The sequence below is a fragment of the Xenopus laevis genome, chromosome 9_10L (assembly GCF_017654675.1).
Source record: "Xenopus laevis strain J_2021 chromosome 9_10L, Xenopus_laevis_v10.1, whole genome shotgun sequence".
Classification (NCBI taxonomy): domain Eukaryota; kingdom Metazoa; phylum Chordata; class Amphibia; order Anura; family Pipidae; genus Xenopus; species Xenopus laevis.
The window spans coordinates 61,608,849-61,631,883 of record NC_054387.1 but is presented as its reverse complement, the minus strand read 5'-3'; the positions used below and the strand labels follow the sequence as shown (position 1 = coordinate 61,631,883).

At 39.1% G+C, this 23,035-nt stretch overlaps 1 protein-coding gene across 1 annotated transcript in view; it reads left to right on the top strand.

Moving 5' to 3' along the window:
• Positions 1-807: 807 nt before the first annotated feature.
• Positions 808-23,035, top strand: part of zranb3.L (zinc finger RAN-binding domain containing 3 L homeolog) — a 156,521-nt gene continuing 134,293 nt past the window's right edge. The window contains exons 1-2 of the mRNA XM_018235689.2: positions 808-1,040; positions 18,940-19,093. Coding sequence (XP_018091178.1) covers positions 18,948-19,093 — 146 coding nt within the window. The 5' untranslated portion in view covers positions 808-1,040; positions 18,940-18,947. The remainder of the gene's footprint in view (positions 1,041-18,939; positions 19,094-23,035) is intronic.

The window sequence follows — 23,035 nt, the reverse complement described above, 5'->3', positions numbered from 1 at the left end:
TTCACTAACCTCCGAAAATTTGCCAGCGACAGCTTCGCTCACATTCGGCAGGCGTGGATTCGCCAGGACAATGCTAATTCACTAAAATCCAAAGTTGCATCGAGGGCGCCGAACGCTGGCGAAGTTGCGCTAGTGTTACTGCGGCAAGCAAAGCGAAGTTGCGCTAGCGTTTCCTAATTTGCATATGGCAGGAAGTTAAATTTCAATGGATGTATATGTTGCAGCAAATACATTACACTACACAAGCCCAGGGAAGCTTAATAAAATAAAATAGAGTTGTTATAATGCCCTACACATGAGCCCACAGTATAGTTTATGTGCCATATGTTAGGAAATGTAGGGGGGAAGCCGCGTACCCTAGAAAAAATGTATGATCTTTTGCAGCGCATATAATCCTCTTTGATTGGGGGAAATTATCAAAAGTGGAGAAAGTTGATATTGGCATATGGATTGTCGTTAAAAAAAAAAAACTTCAATTAAAGGGTATAAAGTATAATCAGGGATTGCCCATATTTAATCCAGTAATTTGTTTGGGACCCAGGGCACTTTGTCAAGTAATAAAAGACATCAGAGAAACAGAGGAAACCCTTATACACAGGATACCATTCCTCAGTGTTGACCCCACAGAGAGACTGCCTGACACTATGACATACTTATAGAGAACAGCATTACACCGGGCCGTGCTGGACCAATGGGGAGGCTGCTTGACACTCTCAAACACAGGGCACCAACACCAAGTCGCCTCATACTCTTACAGACGCAACAGGGCAGTCTGACCCACGCACAAAAGGCAAATAAAATCCCCCACTGACTCCCTAGATGGAAGCGAGGACACTATACCCCCCCCACTCATAATTTGTTCCCCCTGGTGGTTGCTTGACCCACAGACTGGGCAATACTCCCGTCACGCTCTCTCAGGTCAGTGAGTCCCTCTTCCTGACGTCACTTCCGGCCATCGGGCGCGAACTTTGTTTAGGTGACAGCGCTGCTGCAGGAGCCTGTGCTACACAGTGAGGAAAGAGCGAATTGGTTCTAGGCCGGTACGTGAGTGTCAGCCCTTGTCTGTGGGTACCTCGGGCACAGTGAGGGGCATGGTCTTGGCGGAGGTGCGAGGGAATTTGTGCGGGGGTGTCCTGGAGAAATGAGATATGGCAGGGCCAGGGAGAGCTGTAAATGGTCCGAGAGGTTAAAGGGGTGGTTTAAGTTAACTTTTAGTAGGTTATAGAATTGCCAATTCTAAGAAAATTTTCGACCGGTCTTCATTGTTTAATTTATTTATTTTTATCGTTTTTGAGTTATTTACCTTCTTCTGACTCTATCCATCTTTAAAGGAGAAGTAAACCCCTTATTAAAAAAAAACCGACCCCCCTACCCTACATAGACCCCCTCCCTCCTCTCACCGCAAGCCTAACTTTTTACTTACCCCTCAGTGCAGATTCACAGCATCAGCGTTCACGGCATCCATCTTCTTCTCTTCGGTCTTCATCGGGAAGTAAGTTCCGTATCGGTGCATGCGCAGTTGGAGCAGTCTTCGGGTTTTTGTCAACTGTGCATGTGGCGAAAGTCACGAAAATTTCCGAAGCGCCAGAAGAAGACCCAATGAAGACCAAAGAAGAAGATGATGGTGCTTGTGAACTCCGATGCCGTGAATCTGGTCCGAGGCATAAGTAAAAAGTTAGGGGCTTTTGCCCGGGGTTATCTATGTAGGGTAGGGGAGTAGGTTTTTTTTTTAACAAGGTTTACTTCTTTAAAATGGGGTCACTGACCCCATCTAAAACAAATGCTCTGTAAGTCTACACATTTATTGTTATTGCTACTTTTTATTATTTATCTTTCTACTCGGGTCCTCTCCATTTCATAGTCCAGTCTCTTATTCAAATCGATGCATGGTTGCTAGGGTAACTTGGACCCTAACAACCAGATCGCTGACATTTTAAACTGGAGAGCTGCTGAATAAAAAGCTAAATAACTCAAAAACAATAATAAAACATGATAATCAATTGCAAATTGTCTTAGAATATCACTCTCTACATCATACTAAAATCAGGGGCGTAACTATAGAGGAAGCAGACCCTGCGGCTGCAGGGGGCCCAGGAGGTATAGGGGGCCCCATGAGGCTCAAATTCATATACAATTTCAATACATTTTGGTAAAACACGACAACCTCTGGATATGTTTGGGGCCCTAAAATTAATTTGCTGTGGGGCCCAGTAACATCTAGTTACGCCACTGACTAAAATTAATTTAAGGGTGAACAACTCCTTTAAAGAGTCCTAGCTGCCTGAACATAAGGGAAAAACCTGAGACAGAAGGATAGGGGGAGGGAGAGTTGGGGTGTGCGAAAGTCAGTTCACTAAATGTTACATGTGATGATATGGGCAGCAGTTAGGGTTGCCATCTTTTCTGAGAAAAAATACCAGACTATATATTTATCTTTTTTCCCTATTAATAACATTGGGATCAACCATCATTTTTATTGGCCAGGTGGCAACCCTAACAGCAGTACTGTAAGAATATTGGTCATTATTTATGTTTTACATTTGTTTCTGCTGTGCTAAGACTTGAATTTCTAACTGCTAGCTGGTTATTAGAGCTTAATTACCCTAGCAGCCATGAAGCAGTTAGGATGTTGGAGAGGAATAAGAGCAGAAGAGGTCCAAATAGAAAGAAAATCATTGCAAACTATAAAAATAAAGCCTCAGTGTGAATTTTTTTGGTTGCCCCTGGAAACCAGATAGCACTTTCAGTTGCAGACTAGAAAGAGGCAGAAAAGAAACGCTAATAAAAACCATACAAGATAATGAGGGCCAATTAATGTTCCTTATTATTGGTGCACCTATAACATGCTGAAATTGAATTTCAAGGGGAACTTCCCTTGTAAAGAAAGGACACTGAGACTTGGAGGGAGATGGACAACTAAAACTGGGAGATAGTTGGTATAGAGAGAGTAGGAGATAATTGATGGAAAGAGTCAATTGAACAGTAACACTAAAAAATGAAAGTGTTTTAAAATAACGAAAGTATAATGTACTATTGCTCTGCACTGATAAAATGGCTGTGTTGGCTTCAGAAACACTACTATCTATCTATCTATCTATCTATCTATCTATCTATCTATCTATCTATCTATCTATCTATCTATCTATCTATCTATCTATATATATAAGCTACCGTGTAGCTATGGGGGCAGCCATTCAAGCGCAGGATACTCAATAGATAACCGATACGTTCTAAAGAATTCTTTTGTATACTACTGAGCTTATCTGTTATCTGCTGTGTATTCTGTGCCTTTTCTCCTTTTTTAGCATTGAATGGCTGCCACAATTGTCACACAGCAGTCTTTTTATATAAACAATAACAGAGTTTCTGAAGCACAGTGGGGCTAATTTATCAACACTGGGCAAATTTGCCCATGGGCTGTTACCTATAGCAACCAATCAGTGATCAGCTTTTTAAAGCCAGCTGCAAGAAGAACAATGAATGCAGCAATCTGATTGGTTGTTATAGGTAACAGCCCATGGGCAAATTTGCCCAGTGTTGATAAATGAGCCCCAGTATGTTTTCTTTACTTTAAAACACTTTCCTTTTTTGGTGTTACTGTTCCTTTAAGGATAATGCTGATTATAAAGGGTAAGAGACAAGTGGGATGGAGGCAGAGGGACAACTAGGTTGGAGAGGCAGACGCAACTGGAAGTAGCAGGAATAGAGAGAAAGCAAGAACATCAAGTGTGATGGAATGAGTAAGGTTGGAGGTGATCAGATACTACCAGTGACAACCCAGTGTTCAACTGATAAATAGGAGAGACTTATTTCTGTGTTGATATCCCTCTTCTGTCTATTTAGGGTCCTAACACACAGATGTTTCAATTTGCATCCCTGTGCGGTGGCTTTTTGATGCATTTCATTGCACAGTAATGTAGGAATTAGCCAAGATTATTATTTTCTATATAGGTTATACCAAGGTAAACTGCTGAATGCAGGCCAGGAACAAGAAGCCTCTCTGTTAACTCTTGTGTTCCCATGTGGCATAACATGTCAAAAAGCCAATGCACAAAACCACATACATGAAACATCTGTGTTAGAGCCCCAGCTATTACCTTAATTTACTGATGTAGATGCTGGATGGAGAAATATGGTTTGGTTTGATGTTGGCAGTGGTTTGTCATTAGCCTTTTTTAAAAAACATTTTTTGTGTTTTTGAATACACTGTACTGGTGATGTGTGGGTCAGAAAAAACTCAATTGTTAACCCACCAGTTCACCCTGGCTTCTCAATTAAATTTAGTCGATAGAGGGATAGTATAACAAGCAAGAAGAAAGATTACCAGTACTCGACTGCCGGTTATCTTTCTTCTTGCTCAGGAAAAACTCAGCCCGCATCCGACCCTAACCTGCAAAATGTGGCCATTGTAAGACTTGCGTCCAACCTGTACCCATGTTGTTCCGCTACTTATGTGCATGTCTCTGGTTAAAGACAGGGAAACGTCAGGAGAAGAGGAGGAGTGTACTTCCCCAGTCTAACCCACATCCAAATTTTAACCTGTCCAATCGACAGTAAACCTGCAAGTCACCACGGGTTTCGAGTCGACTTGCACATCAGTTTTAAATACCTTAGCAACCAGATCGCAGTTTGGAAGTAAGAATGAAAGGATATGTAGTTAAAAATTTATTTTTTCAAACTTTATATAAAGATCAATTTGCCCTTTTTTATAGGCTGCTACTTATTTGAAGCTAAAGTTTTAGATCAGAGAGAGAGGTTTCAGTTCTAACAGACAGTGAACCCAAGTTATAAATAAGTTGTAGTTTTTCTCACTTTAGCAAGAAGATAATCCATCTAAGATAAAAAAAAAAATCTTGAAGCATTATTATGAGCCATTTAAAATATGTTTAAAAGGCTGCTGTCCATACCATGTAGTGCAACACATGAAGTATGCAAGAAGCTTCTCCAATCATAATCCTCTCTTCTTACTTTGCCTCTAGTTTAAGCCAAATTTTGTTGTAACTAGTGATGTGCAAATCGAGTTTCCCTGGACCGACCCTAACCCGCTGTAGACTGAACTGCTTTATGTGCAGCCATGCATCGTGCATCTAAATGAATTGCTAATTAGCCATGCAGACTATGTATTCCATATGTGTTCGGTTTTAAAGGAACAGTTCAGTGTGAAAATAAAAACTGGATTAACAGCCTGTCTAAAATAAAAAATGTTTCTAATATAGTTAGGCAAAAATGTAATCTATAAAGGCTGAAGTGACTGAATGTGTAACAGAACAGAACACAATGTCCTGCTTCTCGGCTCTCTAACTCTGAGTTAAGGTGGCCATACACAGGCCAATAAAAGCTGCTGACAGACCAAATCGGAAGCTTATTGGCTCGTGTATGGGCCCCCCCCCCGACGGTCTTCCCCTGATCGACATCTGGCCGAAAGTCAGCCAGATCTCGATCGGATGGGACTAAAAATCCCGTCGGATCGCTGCCGCATCTGTTCGTTGATGCGGTCCCGCGATCCGACTGCCCGTTTCCGATCGTTGGGCCCTAGGGCCCACGATCGTATCAGCCCGATATTGCCCACCTCAAGGTGGACATATCGGAGAGAGATCCGCTCGCTTGGCGACATCGCCAAACAAGCGGGTCTCTCCGTGTATGGCCACCTTTAGTCAATGACTTTAAGGGAGGAACTCCATGGATTATTTTGGAGCGATCCGACGCGCTCCACAAAAACGCAGGTGTCACGTTGGATGCGACAGAAATAAGGTAAGTAATGCATTCGTTTACCTTATTTCCGTCGCATCCGATTTGACACCTATGTTTTTGATCAGCGCATCGGATCTCTCCAAAATCGTCCATGGAGTTCCTCCCTAAGGGGGACCACATGGGACATAACTGTTCAGTGAGTTTGCAATTGATCCTTAGCCTGCAGCTCAGATGCAAAAACAACCGTTATGACCCATATAGCCCTCCCCAAGTCACCGATTGGTTACTGCCTGGTAACCAATCAGTTGAAACTAAGAAAAATTAAAAGCGGGAAGTAGTGTTTTGTTCTCTTATGTTCGACATCCAGTCACTCCAGCCTTTATACGTTACATTTTTGCCTAACTAACTATATTAGAAACATTTTTTATTTTGCACATACTATCTATTTACCCAGTTTTTATTTTTATACTGATCTATTCCTTTAAAGGGGTGAGGTGGCAACCCTAGTAACATGGCTTCCCTGCAATCTGAGTAATCCTTTATGTGTGTGTAAAAAACAAACATTGCTTATGCACCTTTTCTTCATAACTCAAACTGTATGAGGTCATGTCAAAAAGTGAAGCAGGGCTATAGTTTCCCCTCTCACCTCTCAAAAAATGATCAGAAACACTTATTTGCTTTCATTTGTGGAGGATTTATTTTCACATAAAGGAACAGTTTAAAAAAAATGGGTAAATAGGATGTGCAACATAAAAAAATGTTATGTATGAGTCATAGCATGATTTTAAAGTTAAAGCAATCACTAACATAAAGCCATTTTATATTTTTGCTATCATCAATTGACATCATGTAACAGAAATCTTTGCATTCAAGGCTTAATAAAGTATTTTTAGAACCATATAAAGCAGGACAGGTCCCCATAAAATCCCTTTGGGGTTCTGAGCTATTAAATGTGTTTTTCTAACTATGATAATGAGCAAGATTTGATTATAATGTCCATTATAAAATTCATCTTCCAATTCCTTGCTGAATTTCGTTTGGGGAATGGAATATGGAAAGATAGATTCATCTTTCAAAAAAACAATCCCTGGAGACCAATTTATTTTTTTCTAGTGGAAATATATTCACTTATAATGTTGTGGATAAAAAAGAGTAGAGCTGGCAGAGCTATTTTTGAATTAATTTAGAAGAGAAACAAAGGTGGTGCAGATTGCTAATGTAAATTGGCCCCAGTTTTATCTGAATGCTGCCCTTTGAACACACTCATCTTTGCAGGTTAACATCATTTGTTGATATTATGAACAAGCACTTGAAACTCTATATTTGCACAGAGTGAATGTTAAAGGTAAACTATTATCATTTATTGCCCAGTTTTTAACCTCATCATATAGTTACCTTTTTAGAAGACGTATGACAGTTTTTTTGGATTATTTTTAACAGTATAAATGTCATTGAAAAAGCTTTGACTAACCGCATATCAAAGGGTAAATCTAGCCTTTTTAGCTCTGTAGTCTTGCTGAATCAAATGGGATTCTGTCATGTGAAATATGTTTTTTATAAATTGTATTAGTTAACAGCGCTCCTCCAACAGAATCTTGTATTGTAATCCATTTTCAAGATAGCAAACAGATTTTTTTGTATTTAATTCTGACATGGGGCTAGATATGTTGTCACTTTCCCAGGTTCTCTCAGTCATGTGACCTGTGCTCTGATAAAAGTAATTTAGTAATAAAATCTATACCATAAAAATAATGAGAGAATAAGCCAACGAGTCTAAGTTTTAGGCTGAACTTCCAGTTTAGGCTCATGGACTGCAAGAACTGATTTGGCATTTGGGCCCAAAGTTCCCTCTAATTGCTTCTCGGCTATGTCTGCAAAAAATTATTTTGTGCATGCATTTCAATCTATGTTGCACAGTTTTAAAAATGATGTTCTCAGGTCAGAATTAAAACAAAATTTAGTGTTTTCACACAAAATTATTTGTGCACCCCACTATTTGTTGTGTGCACTGGCCTCAAAATCAAGCCTTAGAGTGAACATTGATTGGGACAAGTGCTACTTTCTCTTGCAGGTGGCAGTTTGTCAAACATCTCTTCCTAACCAGAATAGGATGGTCTTAATTTGGCTGGCTTCATATGTTGGATTTGATGTTTTGTCTTGCCAGGAAGGTTGCTTGATATATTAGGGTTTCAGATAATGTGGTAACTTCTGCCTGGTTATACTGTGAATGAACATGCATTGTTTTTTTCAATATCCCATCCCTTCAAAATATTCTGTTTATTTGCAGTTTGGTGCTGCAATAGTTGTATACCAAATTGGTATACAACTTCTGGTATACCAGTTTGGCCTCAAACTTCTTCACCAAACCTCAAGTTTTCTTTCTGGAATTTGGATCTCCATATCTTATCTGGAAAAACCCAGGTCCCAGGCATAAATTTTACTGAGCTTTGATAGCCTTGTATTTTACTTGCCAAAAAAAAAAAGACTTTCAGCACTCACTTGATATAATGTATCTGCCAATACAGCCAATACAGCCAATTCGGGACCTGAGTCGCTCACAAAAAAACCCTTTGCTTAAGAATACTATAAGGCAGAGATTATGTATGGTTGTATATATTTATATACTAAAGTAGCTCTCCCTTTAAGCTTCGAGTGAAGTGAGAAATCCCAAGTTGGTCAGCCTTTCCTCATAACTGAGATCTCCCACCCACCCCCTGTATCAGCATAGTCACATTTATTACAAACATACTTTTGTTTACTGTGATCTTTCCTTCATAAATCCATTCTGCTGGCTGCTTATATTGCCATTCTACAGGATATAATCTTGAATGGAAACTCTTAACAAACCTTCAAACAACTCCCCCGCCACAGATGTCAGACTTGCAGGCCTTTATTTGCCAAGTTTTTTTTTTTATAAGGGTTTTAAACTAATTGGGAAGCAACCATGTGCATGTGTTAATAATCATTAAAAATGTTTGGCAATGGGAAATAACCAAAAGTTAAAGGAACAGTAAACATACATTGATTTTCTCTAATATAAAAATAATTTCTTATGGGACAGTTATGGGACCTGATATCCAGAATGCTTGGGACCTGTGGTTTTCCAGATAACTGATCTTCTTACCTTAGTCTACTAGAAAATCATGTAAACATTAACTAAACCCAAAAGGCAAGTTTTGATTCCACTAAGGATTAATCATATTTTAGTTGGGATCAAGTACATGGTTCTGTTTATTATTATTATAGAGAAAAAAAGAAATCATTTGTGAAAGTTTGGATTATTTGGATAAAATTGAGTCTATGTTAGACGGCCTTCTCGTAATTTGGAGCTTTCTGGATAATGGATCCCATACCTGTAAACATAAATCTTAAAACTACACATATGTCCAGTTCATCAGTTTGTGGGATAATTAGTTATATTCTGCATCCCAGCCAATATAGGCATATTAAAACTATTGTGGCTTTAGTGGTGACAGATATGTAAGTAAGGGTAATGGATGACAGAGAAAAGTACAGAGAAAAAGGAATATATTTGTTGTTAAGAACAAGTAACAAAAATACAAATAAACAAAAATGTACTCTTCTCTATGACTAATTTTGTTGCTACTACATTTTCTTATTTACTTTATTTACTTATATTTATTTTATCAAATAGCTGCTGAAATTCCAAACTAGAGATTCTGAACAAAAATCTAAATCATTCAAAAATCATAAAACATTAATACCAATTGCAGTTTGTGTCAGAATAACCATGTCACACTATAAATTATTAATATGGTGCAATGTAATTGCCTTTAAATTTGTAATGCCCTATAAATCCCTCCCTTTCCTCACCTTCTCTGACGCCTATCTCCTTATACAAAGTGGCCAGCCCCTGCTCCGCTCATTTCCCTGCCCCATGTTGTCATTGAGATTGTCCCCCCCATGACCAAAAAGTGGCAACCCTACTTACTGTGTGCTCACACATTTTCTACTCTCAATATTTGTATTTATACAAATGGGTGGAAGCAGCCATGTTGTCTCCCTGCTTTGACCGTACAGTATGAGGATATTGCTCATTGTGTTCCCAGAACTTTTTTTTCCCTGTATATTTGTATTTATACATATGAGTAGGAGGTGCCATATTGTTTTCCTTAGACAGTACAGTATGAATGTATTGCTTATTGTGTTCCCATACCATTCCTTATATGTATATATGTATTTATACATATGAAATTGTATTTATACATTTATATTTGTGTGTGTATATATATATATATATATATATATATATATATATATATATATATATATATATATATATATATATATATATATATATATGGAACAGAAGTGCCATATTGTTTCCTTTAGACTGAAAAGTATGATGGTATAGCTTATTGTGAGCAGAGTATACTCCTCTTCTGTTTCTTCTGTTGCTAAAATGGATGTTTGAATGGCATGATAGTGGAAAAGTGGGGTAAGATTAATTTAAATCTATATTTAGGAAAGAGCTGTTAGAGAAGTCCCCATAGTAAGTGGCAACAGTCAAGGTGCTGTTAGTGTAGAGGGGCCAAGTAAAGGTAGAAAGGCCCAAAGATTGTGTGCTTAAAGGAAAACTAGACCGTAAAAAATGAATATAGCTTAAAATGCCATATTGTATTTACTGAACTAAAGTTTCAGCTTGTCAGTAGCAGCAATGGTCCAGGACTTCAAACTTGTCACAGGGGGTCACCATCTTGGAAAGTGTCTGTGACACTCGCATGCTCCGTGGGCTCTGAGCCGCTGTTGAAAAGCTAAGCTTAGGGGTTGTTTAAAATTATCAAGCAGAAAATGAGTTTTGCCTGTAATATAAGCTAATGCTGCTAGGCTGATTATTAAATTCTGATTGCACTGGTTTCTGTGCTGCCATGTAGTAATTATCTCTGTTCTTATATTGTGAGGTTTATATTCTATGTGTATAGTATATTTTGAGTCGGTCCATAAGCTCAGTAACTGACAGAAAAGAAGATGGGATGCTACAGGGACATGTTTGGTGGCACAGAACTTCCCTGCTAAAGTTTGCTTTAGGCTGGTTTTCTTTGGTTAAGCTTTAGTTCTCTTTTAAAAGGTCATGAATACCTGCGAGTTCAATAGTAAGGAGCTGTTCATTTCAGAACTCTCACAAGAAGGTAAGAGCTAAAAAAAAGGCTTTGTGTGAATAAGATTTAATGGGTTAGCAATGCAGGGAGAGTTAGAGGTTTTAGAACAAGTGAAGGAATGTTTTAGTATAGGACTAGTAAACCTAGAGAAGAGGCCAGGGTCTGGGCACAAGCCCCAACCACAAGGTTAAAACGTCTGTATGGTATGTATTGTATTGTCTGTTACTCCTCATACCCATCAGTGTATTTTAAAATGGAAATAAAAGTTATTTATTATGTGTACAGTGAGACTCTGGTGCTGCTTGTCCTGCTCACTCCTATATGGGGGGACGGGGACTGTTTTTAAGTATAACACGAAGTGTTAAGCTTTTTATTTCGATTGTTATCAAGAATTTACCAGAATAGTTTGGTGACATTTTAACAGAACTGACAGAATTGTCAATCATCAAAAATAAAACATTTTCAGTAAACCAGGATTTTTAGAAATGGTTTAAGTTCGGTTTTTAACCTTGTAAATAAAGTTTCCTTGTCTTTTGTAGCTTTTTTTTGCGGGCAGTTTTATAGTCTGTTGTTGTTCTGTAGGTGGAAATAACTGGACTGTCAAACTTCAAAGTTGAAGTCAGGCTCACAGATGACAGCAAGCAACTGTAAAGATGATACAGGGCAACTGTTTGGAGATAAAAAAAAATAAGAAAAGTGATGAATGAGAATGTTTGGAAAGACAGACTGATGAATGCACTTCATGCAATGTTACCTGAGCAACTTCCCAATATGCATTCACTATTTTCAGCAGTTTAAAAGTTATTTGTAAATGTAATTGCTATTGAAATTGCTATCTATCTGACTAATCAGTGCGCTCCTTGTTCTGACTCCTGAGATAATGTAGCAAAAAGCAGCTTATTAATAGACCCGGAGGAGAACAGACATGCTAAAATATTTCAGTAGTCATGTGGTGTTCATGCAAATGGCCTGTAGATGAAACTGTGCTCAAGACATACTGTGCATACTTCCTGTCAGCTTAAAAGTGAAAGTTACTGTTATGTAATGCCTGCAGGACTCTGCTAATAAAGCTCTGTTATACTCTACTCATCCTCGGCTACCCAAAACATAACAAATGGCGACAAGGATGGCTTTTCTACCTCTGCAGCAGCCTGCACCCTTTCTTCCAAAGCCTGTTGAGCCTACCATACCTTTTATTGCTTGGATCCGTATGTTTGAAAATTACATTATTGCTGCTGACCAAGGGGAGGTTTCTGCGACATTTTGCTAAGATCTGCCGTAGTTCTGCTAAAGATGTTCATGAAGTCACTACTACAAATGTTACAGTATTAAGTGTGGATAAAGCTGGTACATTTATTCCAGACAAGTTTATAAGCACTGTCAGTGTCAATACTGCTTCTGCTGACAAGGGACACTCCATTAACCTGATGCTTGATACAGGTTCAACTGTTTCTATACTACCAAAGGATATTTTCTTGAAATATTTTGCAAAAGATCCACTTGTTGCAGCTGCCCGGAAACTGGTCAGTTACTTAAGGGATCCAATCCCTGTGCTTGGTTGCTTGCCAGTGACTGTACAATTTGAATCAAATACTGCAAAATGTGACTTTTACATTGTGAATAAGGGTACTGCTATGCTTGGAAGGGATCTCTTTGCTGCATTAAACCTACAATTAGTTGATGGTCTCATTACTACAGCACCAGTGCCTGCCACACAGCCAGTGTCTAAAATTTCACCACAAAACAACACTTCACTGGGTTGTGCAAAGAACTTTGTACATGAAGTTAAGTTGAGACCAGATGTCAAACCAGTACCATTTCCTGATTCAGCATGGGAAAAACTTGCTATTGATATTGTGGGTCATTTTACAGCTGCTCCTATAGACTGCAGATTTGCTATAACCTTGATGGACTATTATAGTAAATGGCCTGAAATTGCATTTGTTTCCCATACAACATCAGCTGCAGTAATAACATTTCTGCCTACAGTCTTCAGCAGAGAAGGTAATCCAAAGGAGTTAATATCAGACAACGGACCACAGTTTGTCTCATATGAGATTGAATCCTTTCTGAGAGAGAGGAATATTTTGCATAGGAAATCTTCAGTGTATTACCCACAAGCAAATGGAGAAATCTAGCGATTCAACAGAAGTCTGAAAGAAGCACTACAGACAGCAAATCCTACTGGGAAATCTTGGAAAGAATTTACAACAGAGTTCCTACATAACTACAGAGCAACGGGCCATGCATCAACCAAATCATCTCCAGCTGAATTATTACATGGCAGACAGATGCACACTAAGTTACATGTTGAAGACATCAAACTTCCACATAATACTGTGCCTACAAAATCATCTACTGCTGACATTGTGAAATGTCAACAAGCCAAATGCAAGGCTTATACTGACCGAAAACGTGGTGCCAGAGAAGTACACTTTCAGCCTGGATCTTTAGTCAGAATTAAGAAACCAGGAATACTGAAACAAGGACAATCTAAATTTACTACACCACTTGAAGTGAGACGCCAGCGAGGACCATACACATATGAACTGTCTGATAGACGCATATGGAATGGAAGTCGTCTTGCTCCTGTTAGATATGACTTTGGAGAAGCTCCATTTGATGAAGGACATTTTCATACTCCTGATGTCAACTGCAATAGGCATGAAGAAAGTGAACCTATAAGGCGTACTGAGAGAATCAGAAAACTACCTTCAAGGACTTTGATGTGTGAAGAATGTATAATATTGTTTTAAAATCCATACTGTTTAATTGTTGCTGTTTATTATAGTTGTCCAAATGCTTTCCTACTATAGGGGGAATATATGGGGTTCATGCAAATGGCCTGTAGATGTCACTGTGCTCAAGACATACTGTGCATACTTCCTGTCAGCTTAAAAGTGAAAGCTACTGTTATGTAATGCCTGCAGGACTCTGCTAATAAAGCACTGTTATTCTCTACTCTTCCTTGGCTACCCAAAACATAACAAGTCAGAAGCAAAGAACAGACAAGTAGTACTTCTTTCAATAGCAATTACATTTACATACTAAACCCTTAAGAAATGTGTAATTATTGTATATTGGGAAGTTGTTTAGAATTCGATCTTCGATATATTCCCATTTAACAACTGTCGCATACCACAATCTATTGCTGATAGTTTGGAATGAGTGAGTTGTCTGCAGCTTCATCTTTTTTGATGGAGCTCACCAGTATCTCAAAAATGACATTACAAAAGAGAAAGAAATGGATTTTTCAAACAACAGGTGCAGTTTTGAGAATTTTTCTTATCACAGTGACAGTTTCCATTTAAAGGGAGGCAGTGAAGTGATTTCATTGCTCAGAAGTTCACCTTTTTTAGCTGAGAACAAAAATTACCAATATTTATTCATAAAACATGCAGTACAGGCAAGGAACACTTAAACAAGGGTATTAACATCTGCTAAAAGAGTGATCCATTTACATGCTAGAAACTTACTGATGATCACTTAGATATTCTGAGTGATGGCAGTGCAGAAATTGTTTACTTGTGCTGCAGACACTGCTGAAAAAAAAAAAATCACACATAATAGCCCTGCCTGTCAGGTTTTATGTCTGCACCCGCTAAAATATGTACGGTAGGAATGTGTCCAATATAATGGGGCCTCCTACTGCGGCTTCATGGCAGAGCAGAGAGCTGCATCTTGTAGGAGAGAACTCTAATAGCACAATGACAGCCTGTTAAAGGGGTAGCTCACTTGAAGTTAAGTTTAGTAATCTTGGTGTTCTACAATTTTCAGATTTAGAATTATAGCTGCTGGTAGCTAGGGCTTAATTAGCCCAGCAACAAGAGAACAACATGGATGTCAGAATGGAAGACCAATAGCAGAAGCCATGTAGTTAAAAATAATAATAATGGTGACCCATAACCGTTGATCAACCAAACAACTGTTTCAGAACTGTAAATAGTTCTAATAATTTAAAAACCCATAGAGTATATTTAATAGGGTTGCACCAAATCCAGGATTCGGTTTGGGATTCTGCCTTTTTCAGCAGGATTCTGATTCGGCCGAACCGAATGAGTCCTAATATGCATATGCAAGCTAGGGGCAGGGAGAGAAATTGCGTGACTATTTGTCACAAAACAAGAAAGTAAAAAATGTTTTCCTCTTCCCTCCCCAAATTGCATATGCAGATTTGGTTCGGTATTCAGCCGAATCTTTCGTGAAGGATTCTGGTGTTGGGCAAACCAAAATAGTGGATTCGGTGCATCCCTAATATTTAATGAAGAGAAAAATTGACATAAAGGTGAACATCCGCTTTAGCTGGGGGTATCAGTCTAAGTGGTATATTTATCAAAGAGTGAAGTTACAGTTTTCCACACATTTGAAATTCCGCCACTCTCCATATTTATCAATGGGTGAAAGTTCATCCTTTGATAAATACGCCTTTCAAAATCCCATAGAAATGAATGGAGAGTGGCGGAATTTCATTCTAGAGGACTGTGGCGAAATCTAACTTCACTCTTTGATAAATTTGCTCCTAAGAGAAGAGTAAAGAAAAGAGTAAAGCTGGCCATAGACTCAAAGATATAGTTGTACAAAACAAAGGTTTGTACTGTTTTTCAGACCGTTTGTTGATCGTCCTGCCATTTTTCGTGCCATGGTGATTGGTTGTTTAGTCGATCAGACAGATTCGATTTATATCGGCTAACAATAAGATCTACTACTATTTGTCGGACATAACTTTCCTATGTTTGCTTTCTGTAAATTAATGAGCAAAACATAGTCTGATTTGTTCTTTTTGCTACTTTATTTAATCTGGTTAGTAGCAGGTTATCTTAATGGGGAAGGAAACCTAGTCAGCGCAAACCCCCCAACCCCACTCCCGTTTGTTGCCCACCCTCCCTCCTCCCCCCTGGCCTACCCGTCCCGCTGGGCAAATGCCCCTAACTTGTTACTTACCCTTCTGTCTTTTCATGACATACCAATCCCCTGCTTAAAGGGGAAGGAAACCTAGTCGGCGCAAACCCCCCACCCCCCCTCCCGTTTGTTGCCCACCCTCCCTCCTCCCCCCTGGCCTACCCGTCCCGCTGGGCAAATGCCCATAACTTGTTACTTACCCTTCTGTCTTTTCATGACATACCAATCCCCTGCTTAAAGGGGAAGGAAACCTAGTCGGCGCAAACCCCCTACCCCCCCTCCCGTTTGTTGCCCACCCTCCCTCCTCCCCCCTGGCCTACCCGTCCTGCTGGACAAATGCCCCTAACTTGTTACTTACCCTTCTGCGCAGGTCCAGTCCAGGGAGTTCACCGACGACATCTTCTTCCACGCGATCTTCTTCCTGCTGTGAACGGCGTTTTGGCGCATGCGCAGTAGGATCATTTCGCCGGTACGGATCTACTGCGCATGCGCCAAAAGGCACGCGCAGTAGATCGTACCGGCGAAATGATCCTACTGCGCATGCGCCGTTCAAAGCAGGAAGAAGATCGCGTGGAAGAAGATGTCGTCGGTGAACTCCCTGGACTGGACCTGCGCAGAAGGGTAAGTAACAAGTTAGGGGCATTTGTCCAGGGGGGAGGAGGGAGGGTGGGCAACAAACGGGAGGGGGGGTGGGGGGTTTGCGCCGACTAGGTTTCCTTCCCCTTTAAGCAGGGGATTGGTATGTCATGAAAAGAGGAACAGAGGAAAGATCCCAATGCGATGGAGCAGACTAAATTGCTTTGAATGCTTGGTTTTATCGTTTTCCAGGCAGATAGACATGTTGGGCAGAGTGACACAAATATATTTGGCTCAATATTTAGTTAAAAAAATATATCAGTGTCTTTCCTTTTATTTTTCTAATGGAAATTATACGGTTGAATGTAGTTTTTTTTCTTTTATGCTTTGGTCCCATAGCTTGTGTCAAGGTGTTTCTTACTCACTGCATAATTAGCTTTGTGTCATTTTTCTTTGTTCTCTGGCGTACTGGCCACAATCTAGCATTGCTCTCTTAAAGGGTCGAATTAAGAGTTTATGAGAGTTTATAAAAACTCCCATAAACTCGAAATTCGGGAAAAAAAAGACCAATCGAAATTTATTATAAAATAGATTTTTTTAAATTAGGGTGAATAGGATCGACCTGCAAACTCAAATTAATTAAATTTTTCGGTTTCAGTTTTTTCACCAAAAAAAAAAAAAACTTCTTTAAAAAATGTGATTTTTAAAAGTCCACCAAATGACTCCAAATTGATTGTAGGAGGTCCCCCATCGGCTAAAACACCAATTCAGCAGGTTTTAGATGGCGAATTGTCGAATTTGAATTGAGGGACAGTACATGATAAATTTTGAAATTCAAATTTGTAATTCTTTTTAACTCAAATCGAATTAGGACTATTTCCTAGTCGAATTACACTATAATAAACTCGAAATTTGAATTTTCAATTCGACCCTTGATACATCTGCCCCATAATGTGTGGTGTAGCCTAATGGAGAGCAATGGGAAGTCTGATCTCCCCTGGTGGTGTTGCCAATGAAAATCACTGGTAATTAAATTATACAGGCATAGTATTGACAGAGATGACCACCTAAGTTTGCTTTTAGACATATACTTATGCCTTTCCTATATGCATCCCCTTTACTAACGTTCTGGAATAGCTTATAAAGTTTGATAATAGTCTGTAGAGAGATGGATAGACATTCCCCTGTCCTAAGTATTATTCGCAGAATCAGCCTCTATGTTTGCTCGCATACAAGTGCAGACCGCAATACCATTAAAACATTCCAGCATAGGTATCCTTTTGTGTTACTCACAGTTCTGCAGGAACACTCCACAAAGTTTGCCTTCACAATGAGATACCACAGAACTATACCAACTTAAGAATTCTCCTGTATTAAAGGGGTTGTTCACCTTTGAGTTATTTTTTGTATGATATAGAGAGTGATATTCTGAGACAATTTTCAATTGGTTTTTATTTTTTATTAATCGTGGTCAAAAAAATGACGCCAATAGTCTTTAATGCATTTTGCCAAATTTTTGGAGAAAAGGGTTCAATTCGCCCATCCCTATTCAGCAGCTCTCCAGTTTTCAGTTTCATTAATCTGGTTGCTAGGGTCTAAATTACCCTGGCAACCATGCATTGATTTGAATAAGAAACTGGAATATGAATAGGAGAGGCCCTGAATAAAAAGATGAGTAATAAAAAGTTGCAATAACAATACATTGTAGCCGTACAGAGCATTTGTTTTTTAGATGGAGTCAGTGATCCTCATTTGAAAGTTGGAAAGAGTCAGAAAAAGAAGGCAAATAATTCAAAAACTGTAAAAAAACAAAAAAAAGTTGCTTAGAATTAGCCATTCTTTAACATACTAAAAGTTAACATAGTTCAGTGGCTACAAACCATAAAGTTGCTGATCCTGAAAAAAATAAAAATATCATAAACTTTATAAGCATTCGTATAGGCCAATACTGAGCACATGCCTAGGTATTCCTCTGTACTGAGAAAAATTTGTAGGAAAATCTGAGTATGCCATGGTATTTTTATGTATGTCCTGCTTATAAATTCATTTTATTTTTAAAATCTGCTTTGCCAAATGAAAAGAATAACCACCTCTATTTTCACCAGTTAACTAAGGAATATTATATTGGCATTTTGCCTTTTGTGCAGGTCACTGAATAGCAGCAGTGGGTAGATGGGGATCTCTGATTCCTCATCAGCTGGATCAGCCATACTGTATGTGGTGTTTATACAAATGGCCTGTAGATGTCACTGTGCCCAGACTTATACTATGTATATTTCCTGACAGCTTAAAAGTGAAAGTTACTGTTGTGTAATGGCTGCATGAGAGCCTGCTAATAAAGCACTGTTATACTCTACTCATCCTTGGTTACCAAAAACATAATACTGTACCTGCACTGTTTGTTACTCAGCATGTTTGGGGTGTATTTGTGGTCACCAAATCTGCCAGTCATGGGAGGAATCAGCAGGCACATATATTGAACTCACTTTTCTGGGAAAAATATTGACCCAACCTATTTTATCATTTTTATTTTGTATACAGTTTGCAGCAGTTAATAGGAAATGCCTGATGTTTCAGTTAGCCTGTGTTTTTTTGTACAAAGCGGCTCCTACATCATTCAAACCACACAGTTTATTTCTCTTTTCAACTCTAGAGAGAAAAATGCCAAGCGTGGGAGAGAGATGTAAAAATGTGTCTTCTGCGTTAGATGTGGATAGCCAGCTATCGTACCTACCCGACAAGTTAAGAGAGAGGCTGCTTCCCTTTCAGAGAGAAGGCGTCCACTTTGCTTTGAAGAGACATGGAAGGTAATAAAACATCAGTATATCGATTTGTCTTATGACTTATTCTGATGGTTTGACAGAGGAATCCGATGTACCCAACCCTTTTTCCAACCCTTTCATTGTTGCCCACCTGTTTTTTTTTTTTAGAGGATACTTGTTTGATTTGCAAACTCCACATCCAAGTTGCAGCGCCTACATTCTCATTCTAGAGGAGCCATTAATTCTGTCTCCTATGAGCTTGGAGTCCGCACAGCCATATTTCTTTCCCTTGCATAGATATCTGTACACCAGGCTTGCTTACGGAAGCAGTGCTCCAACCTGAGCAATAAAGATGAGGGCTGGGCCTTCCATTATGATCATCTATTGAAATAGTGCCAGCAAGTTATTCGTACACTCTACACTAATTGCTTGCAATAATTAACAAAAGGTTAGAGAATAATTATGTGGAGGCCATCCCCAAAATCACATGACCAGCTGGTTTGGCCTAGTGTCCTCCCCACCAGCAAAACCACTCACTATGTCCCCTCCATTGTTACTCCCCAGGCTTAACTCCATCTGCTGCTGACCTGCAGCTTTATTTTATAAACTCTTGCCCTCCCTACCTTTCTAATGCCGTCAGACATAGGTAGGTCAGGCATGGGTTTATTGGCACAGTGTTGGGAGAGGGTGGGTTAAGGTTGGTAGTGGGTTCGACCCACACATCGCTATTACAGAATAAGTGATGTTTGGGTTGAACATGAGTTTACAATCTGAAGAGTCTGGAAGCCTGGGCCTCTGATGTGCTAGCCAGGGAAGGGCAAATGGCAAGTTCTGAAAACAAGATATGTAAAATAAGTAACTGATTTCTCTATATCAAAATAAACCATTAAAGGCTATTTCCTTACAACAACAGTTTTTTTTGCATACTTAAAGAAAATTTAATTCCAAGTAGGGATGCAACAAATCCTGTAGTCTGGTTCGGCCCAACCCCCAAACCCTTGGGAATGGATTCGGCCAAGTTACCAAATCCAAGTGCCTCGGTGGCACAAATAATTCCTACAGCTCGGCTGGAAAAAGCCGATGTGTGCAAGGCATTAGTGTAATTTGGCGTGTGCCAAGTTTTTAACCGTTATATAGTGTTCATAATTGGTTTGGCCAGGCCAAATGAGAGGCTTGAATCGTTCGACTATTCGACCATTTGATAGTCGAGGTACTGTCTCTTTAAAAAAAACTTTGACCACCTACTTCGCCACCTAAAACCTACCGAGCATCAATGTTAGCCTATGGGAAGGTCCCCATAGGCTTTCCTAGCTTTCTTTGATCGAAGGAAAATCGTTCGTTCGATGGATTAAAATCCTACGATCGTTCGAACGAATAGCGGTAAATCCTTCGGCTTCGATATTTGAAGTCGAAGAATTTTACTTTGATACTAAGTAAATGTGCCCCTATGTCAGTTAGAGCTCTAAATGAAAAGAAATTAGGCTTTATACGGACAATTAAATTACCCCCCCCCCCAAATTATAAACACTGTCTCAAAATTCTAAGATAAACTATACAATGGCACTAATAAAGCTCCCACTTATAATTTTACATCTATAGCAAATTATAAAATAAGGACAGCTTCTGCTATTGCAGTTAGCACAACAGAAAGCTAGTGACTGTAATCACGGAAGATGAAATAAAATGGGCAATACATCAGCATATACTCTCCCTTACTTATTCCAGCCCTACGCACGTTATTGAACACATTTTTCACTTATACTATAAAAGTAACTAAGGAAATGTCAAGGGATAATTTGATTGTCATCCTTAAACCAAACCGAGACCCCCAACTCTGCCAAAATTCCAAACCAATCTCTCTTAAAATCTTAAAATATTTCTAAGATACTCACAAATAGACTTAACAAATATCTTCATAATCTACTAATTTCCTGGCTAGGGAGAATTGGCTCTTTAAAAATGACTGCTCCTTAAGCTTCTATAATTCTATAAGCTTCTAGATTTTTATGGCACAACGAGGGTCCTCAAATCAATAAATGTGTGTGCACCAAAATCCAGGTTCGGGATTTGGCCCGCGATTCAGCCTTTTTCAGTCGGATTGGGATTCAGAAGAATCCAAGTGCCTTGCCGAACCAAATCCTTAAAAAATCATGATTTTTTTTTTTCCTTTGTAACCTTTCTGTACCATAATTTGCATATGCAAATTAGGGGTTGTATTCTGTTTGGGATGAGTAACATAACAAGGTAGGTTGAGAAAAGACACATATATCAAATTCAACCTTTTAACCCTTTGCCTGCCAAGCACGTACGGCGTACGTGCTGGCAGGCAAATGCTCAGGCTGCCAAGAACGTACATTGTACGTTCTTTAGCAGCTGAGCGCTCTCTCTGCTTCGGCGGCTTTTGCCGCCTCCGCAGAGAGTGGGGAGAGAAGACAGCCCCCTAGGCAACGAGGCTGGGGGGCTGTCAAGTCGGATCTGCGACTCGATTGTCGCAGATCCGACTTCAAAGTAGCAGACGCATCGCATGGAGCGTCTGCTACTACACTCACCTTCTTCCTGCCTGCAGAGCCGCCCACGCACTTCCTGCTGCGCAGCAACTCTGCAGACACGCTGCCAGGACTCCTCCAAAGAAGACAGCGATTCTCCTGCTCCAAAAACGGTAAGTGCACGTTTTTTTTACACACTTACCTGCACCTACACATACTTACAGTACATTTATGCATTTTAGAAAAGATTGGAATTTTTTAAAAAAATTTTTTTTAATTTTAGCACACTTGGTCCCTTTTGTACAGTTATTTACACTTATTTACACTTATTTACATGTATTTGCACACTCAGATAACTTTTATTAGTGCACAAATATGTATACACAAACAGGTGTTTTTTTTTTTTTTTACGAATTCATTATACTGTTATCTTTTGTTTTTTTTTGCCTAAAAACGTGTTATTTTGGCAGCGTAACTATTGGATAATCGATTTCGGCCACTAATTACGCTGTCAGAACAATTATTTTGTTATTTCATTGATTTACGCTATTTTTGTGGTTTTATTGCAATTTTATCCCTGCATTATTGTTCCTTATGTATCTTTAGTATCGTTTTGCTGTTTGGTGCTTTGGTATAGAAAGATAGATTTTACTTAGTTTGATCCACCAAAATATGTGCTTTCCAAAAATATATGGGTTTCTGGGGTCTTTTTACAGTTTGGGGGTCTTACGGCACATAACGTACAGTTAGGGTTCTCTTTTCTGCAGCTTAGTTGGCTAGCGTGAAAATTCATAGGCACGTTTTTCATTTGGGGTCCATACACAACACATACTTTGGTAAATCTATACATATTGGGCATCAAACTATTTATTAGACCTCTGACGTCCATATTTAGAGAGATTTTTCTTTGTACGTAAAACCTTGTGTGTGATAAATGCGGCAAACTGCAACATTTTTAGGCGATTTTCAGAAATGTTGTAAAAACCTATATGTTTAGAAAAGCTTTGCAGTTTGGTAGTTTCGTGTAGAAAGACGTCGTTATCTTTGTTGGAATCGGCAGAATGTGTACTTTCCAAAAATGTATGGTTTTGGGGGGTCATTGCTGTTAGGAGGGTCTTGAGGCAAATAATATGAAGTCAAGGGTCTATGTTCACAGAAGGCGAATCGGCAGCGGAGAAAAATCATATTCACTATTTTATTTGGGGTCCGCACATGCCAGCTGCCTTGGTATATCTATGCATATTGGGCATCAAACTGTTCAGTAGACCCTTGGCATCAATATTTATGGTGTTTTACAATTGTATGTAAGAAATTGTGTGAGATAAATGCGGCCAATTGCAATATTTTTAGGCGATTTTCAGAAATGTAAAAACAGTTGCTTTTATCGCCAAATTTAGGAAAGGCTTGCGACTTGGTACTTTGGAGTACAAAGACATGCATACCCAATTTGGATTCGCAGGAATGTGTAATTTCCAAAAATATATGGTTTTATGGGGTGAAC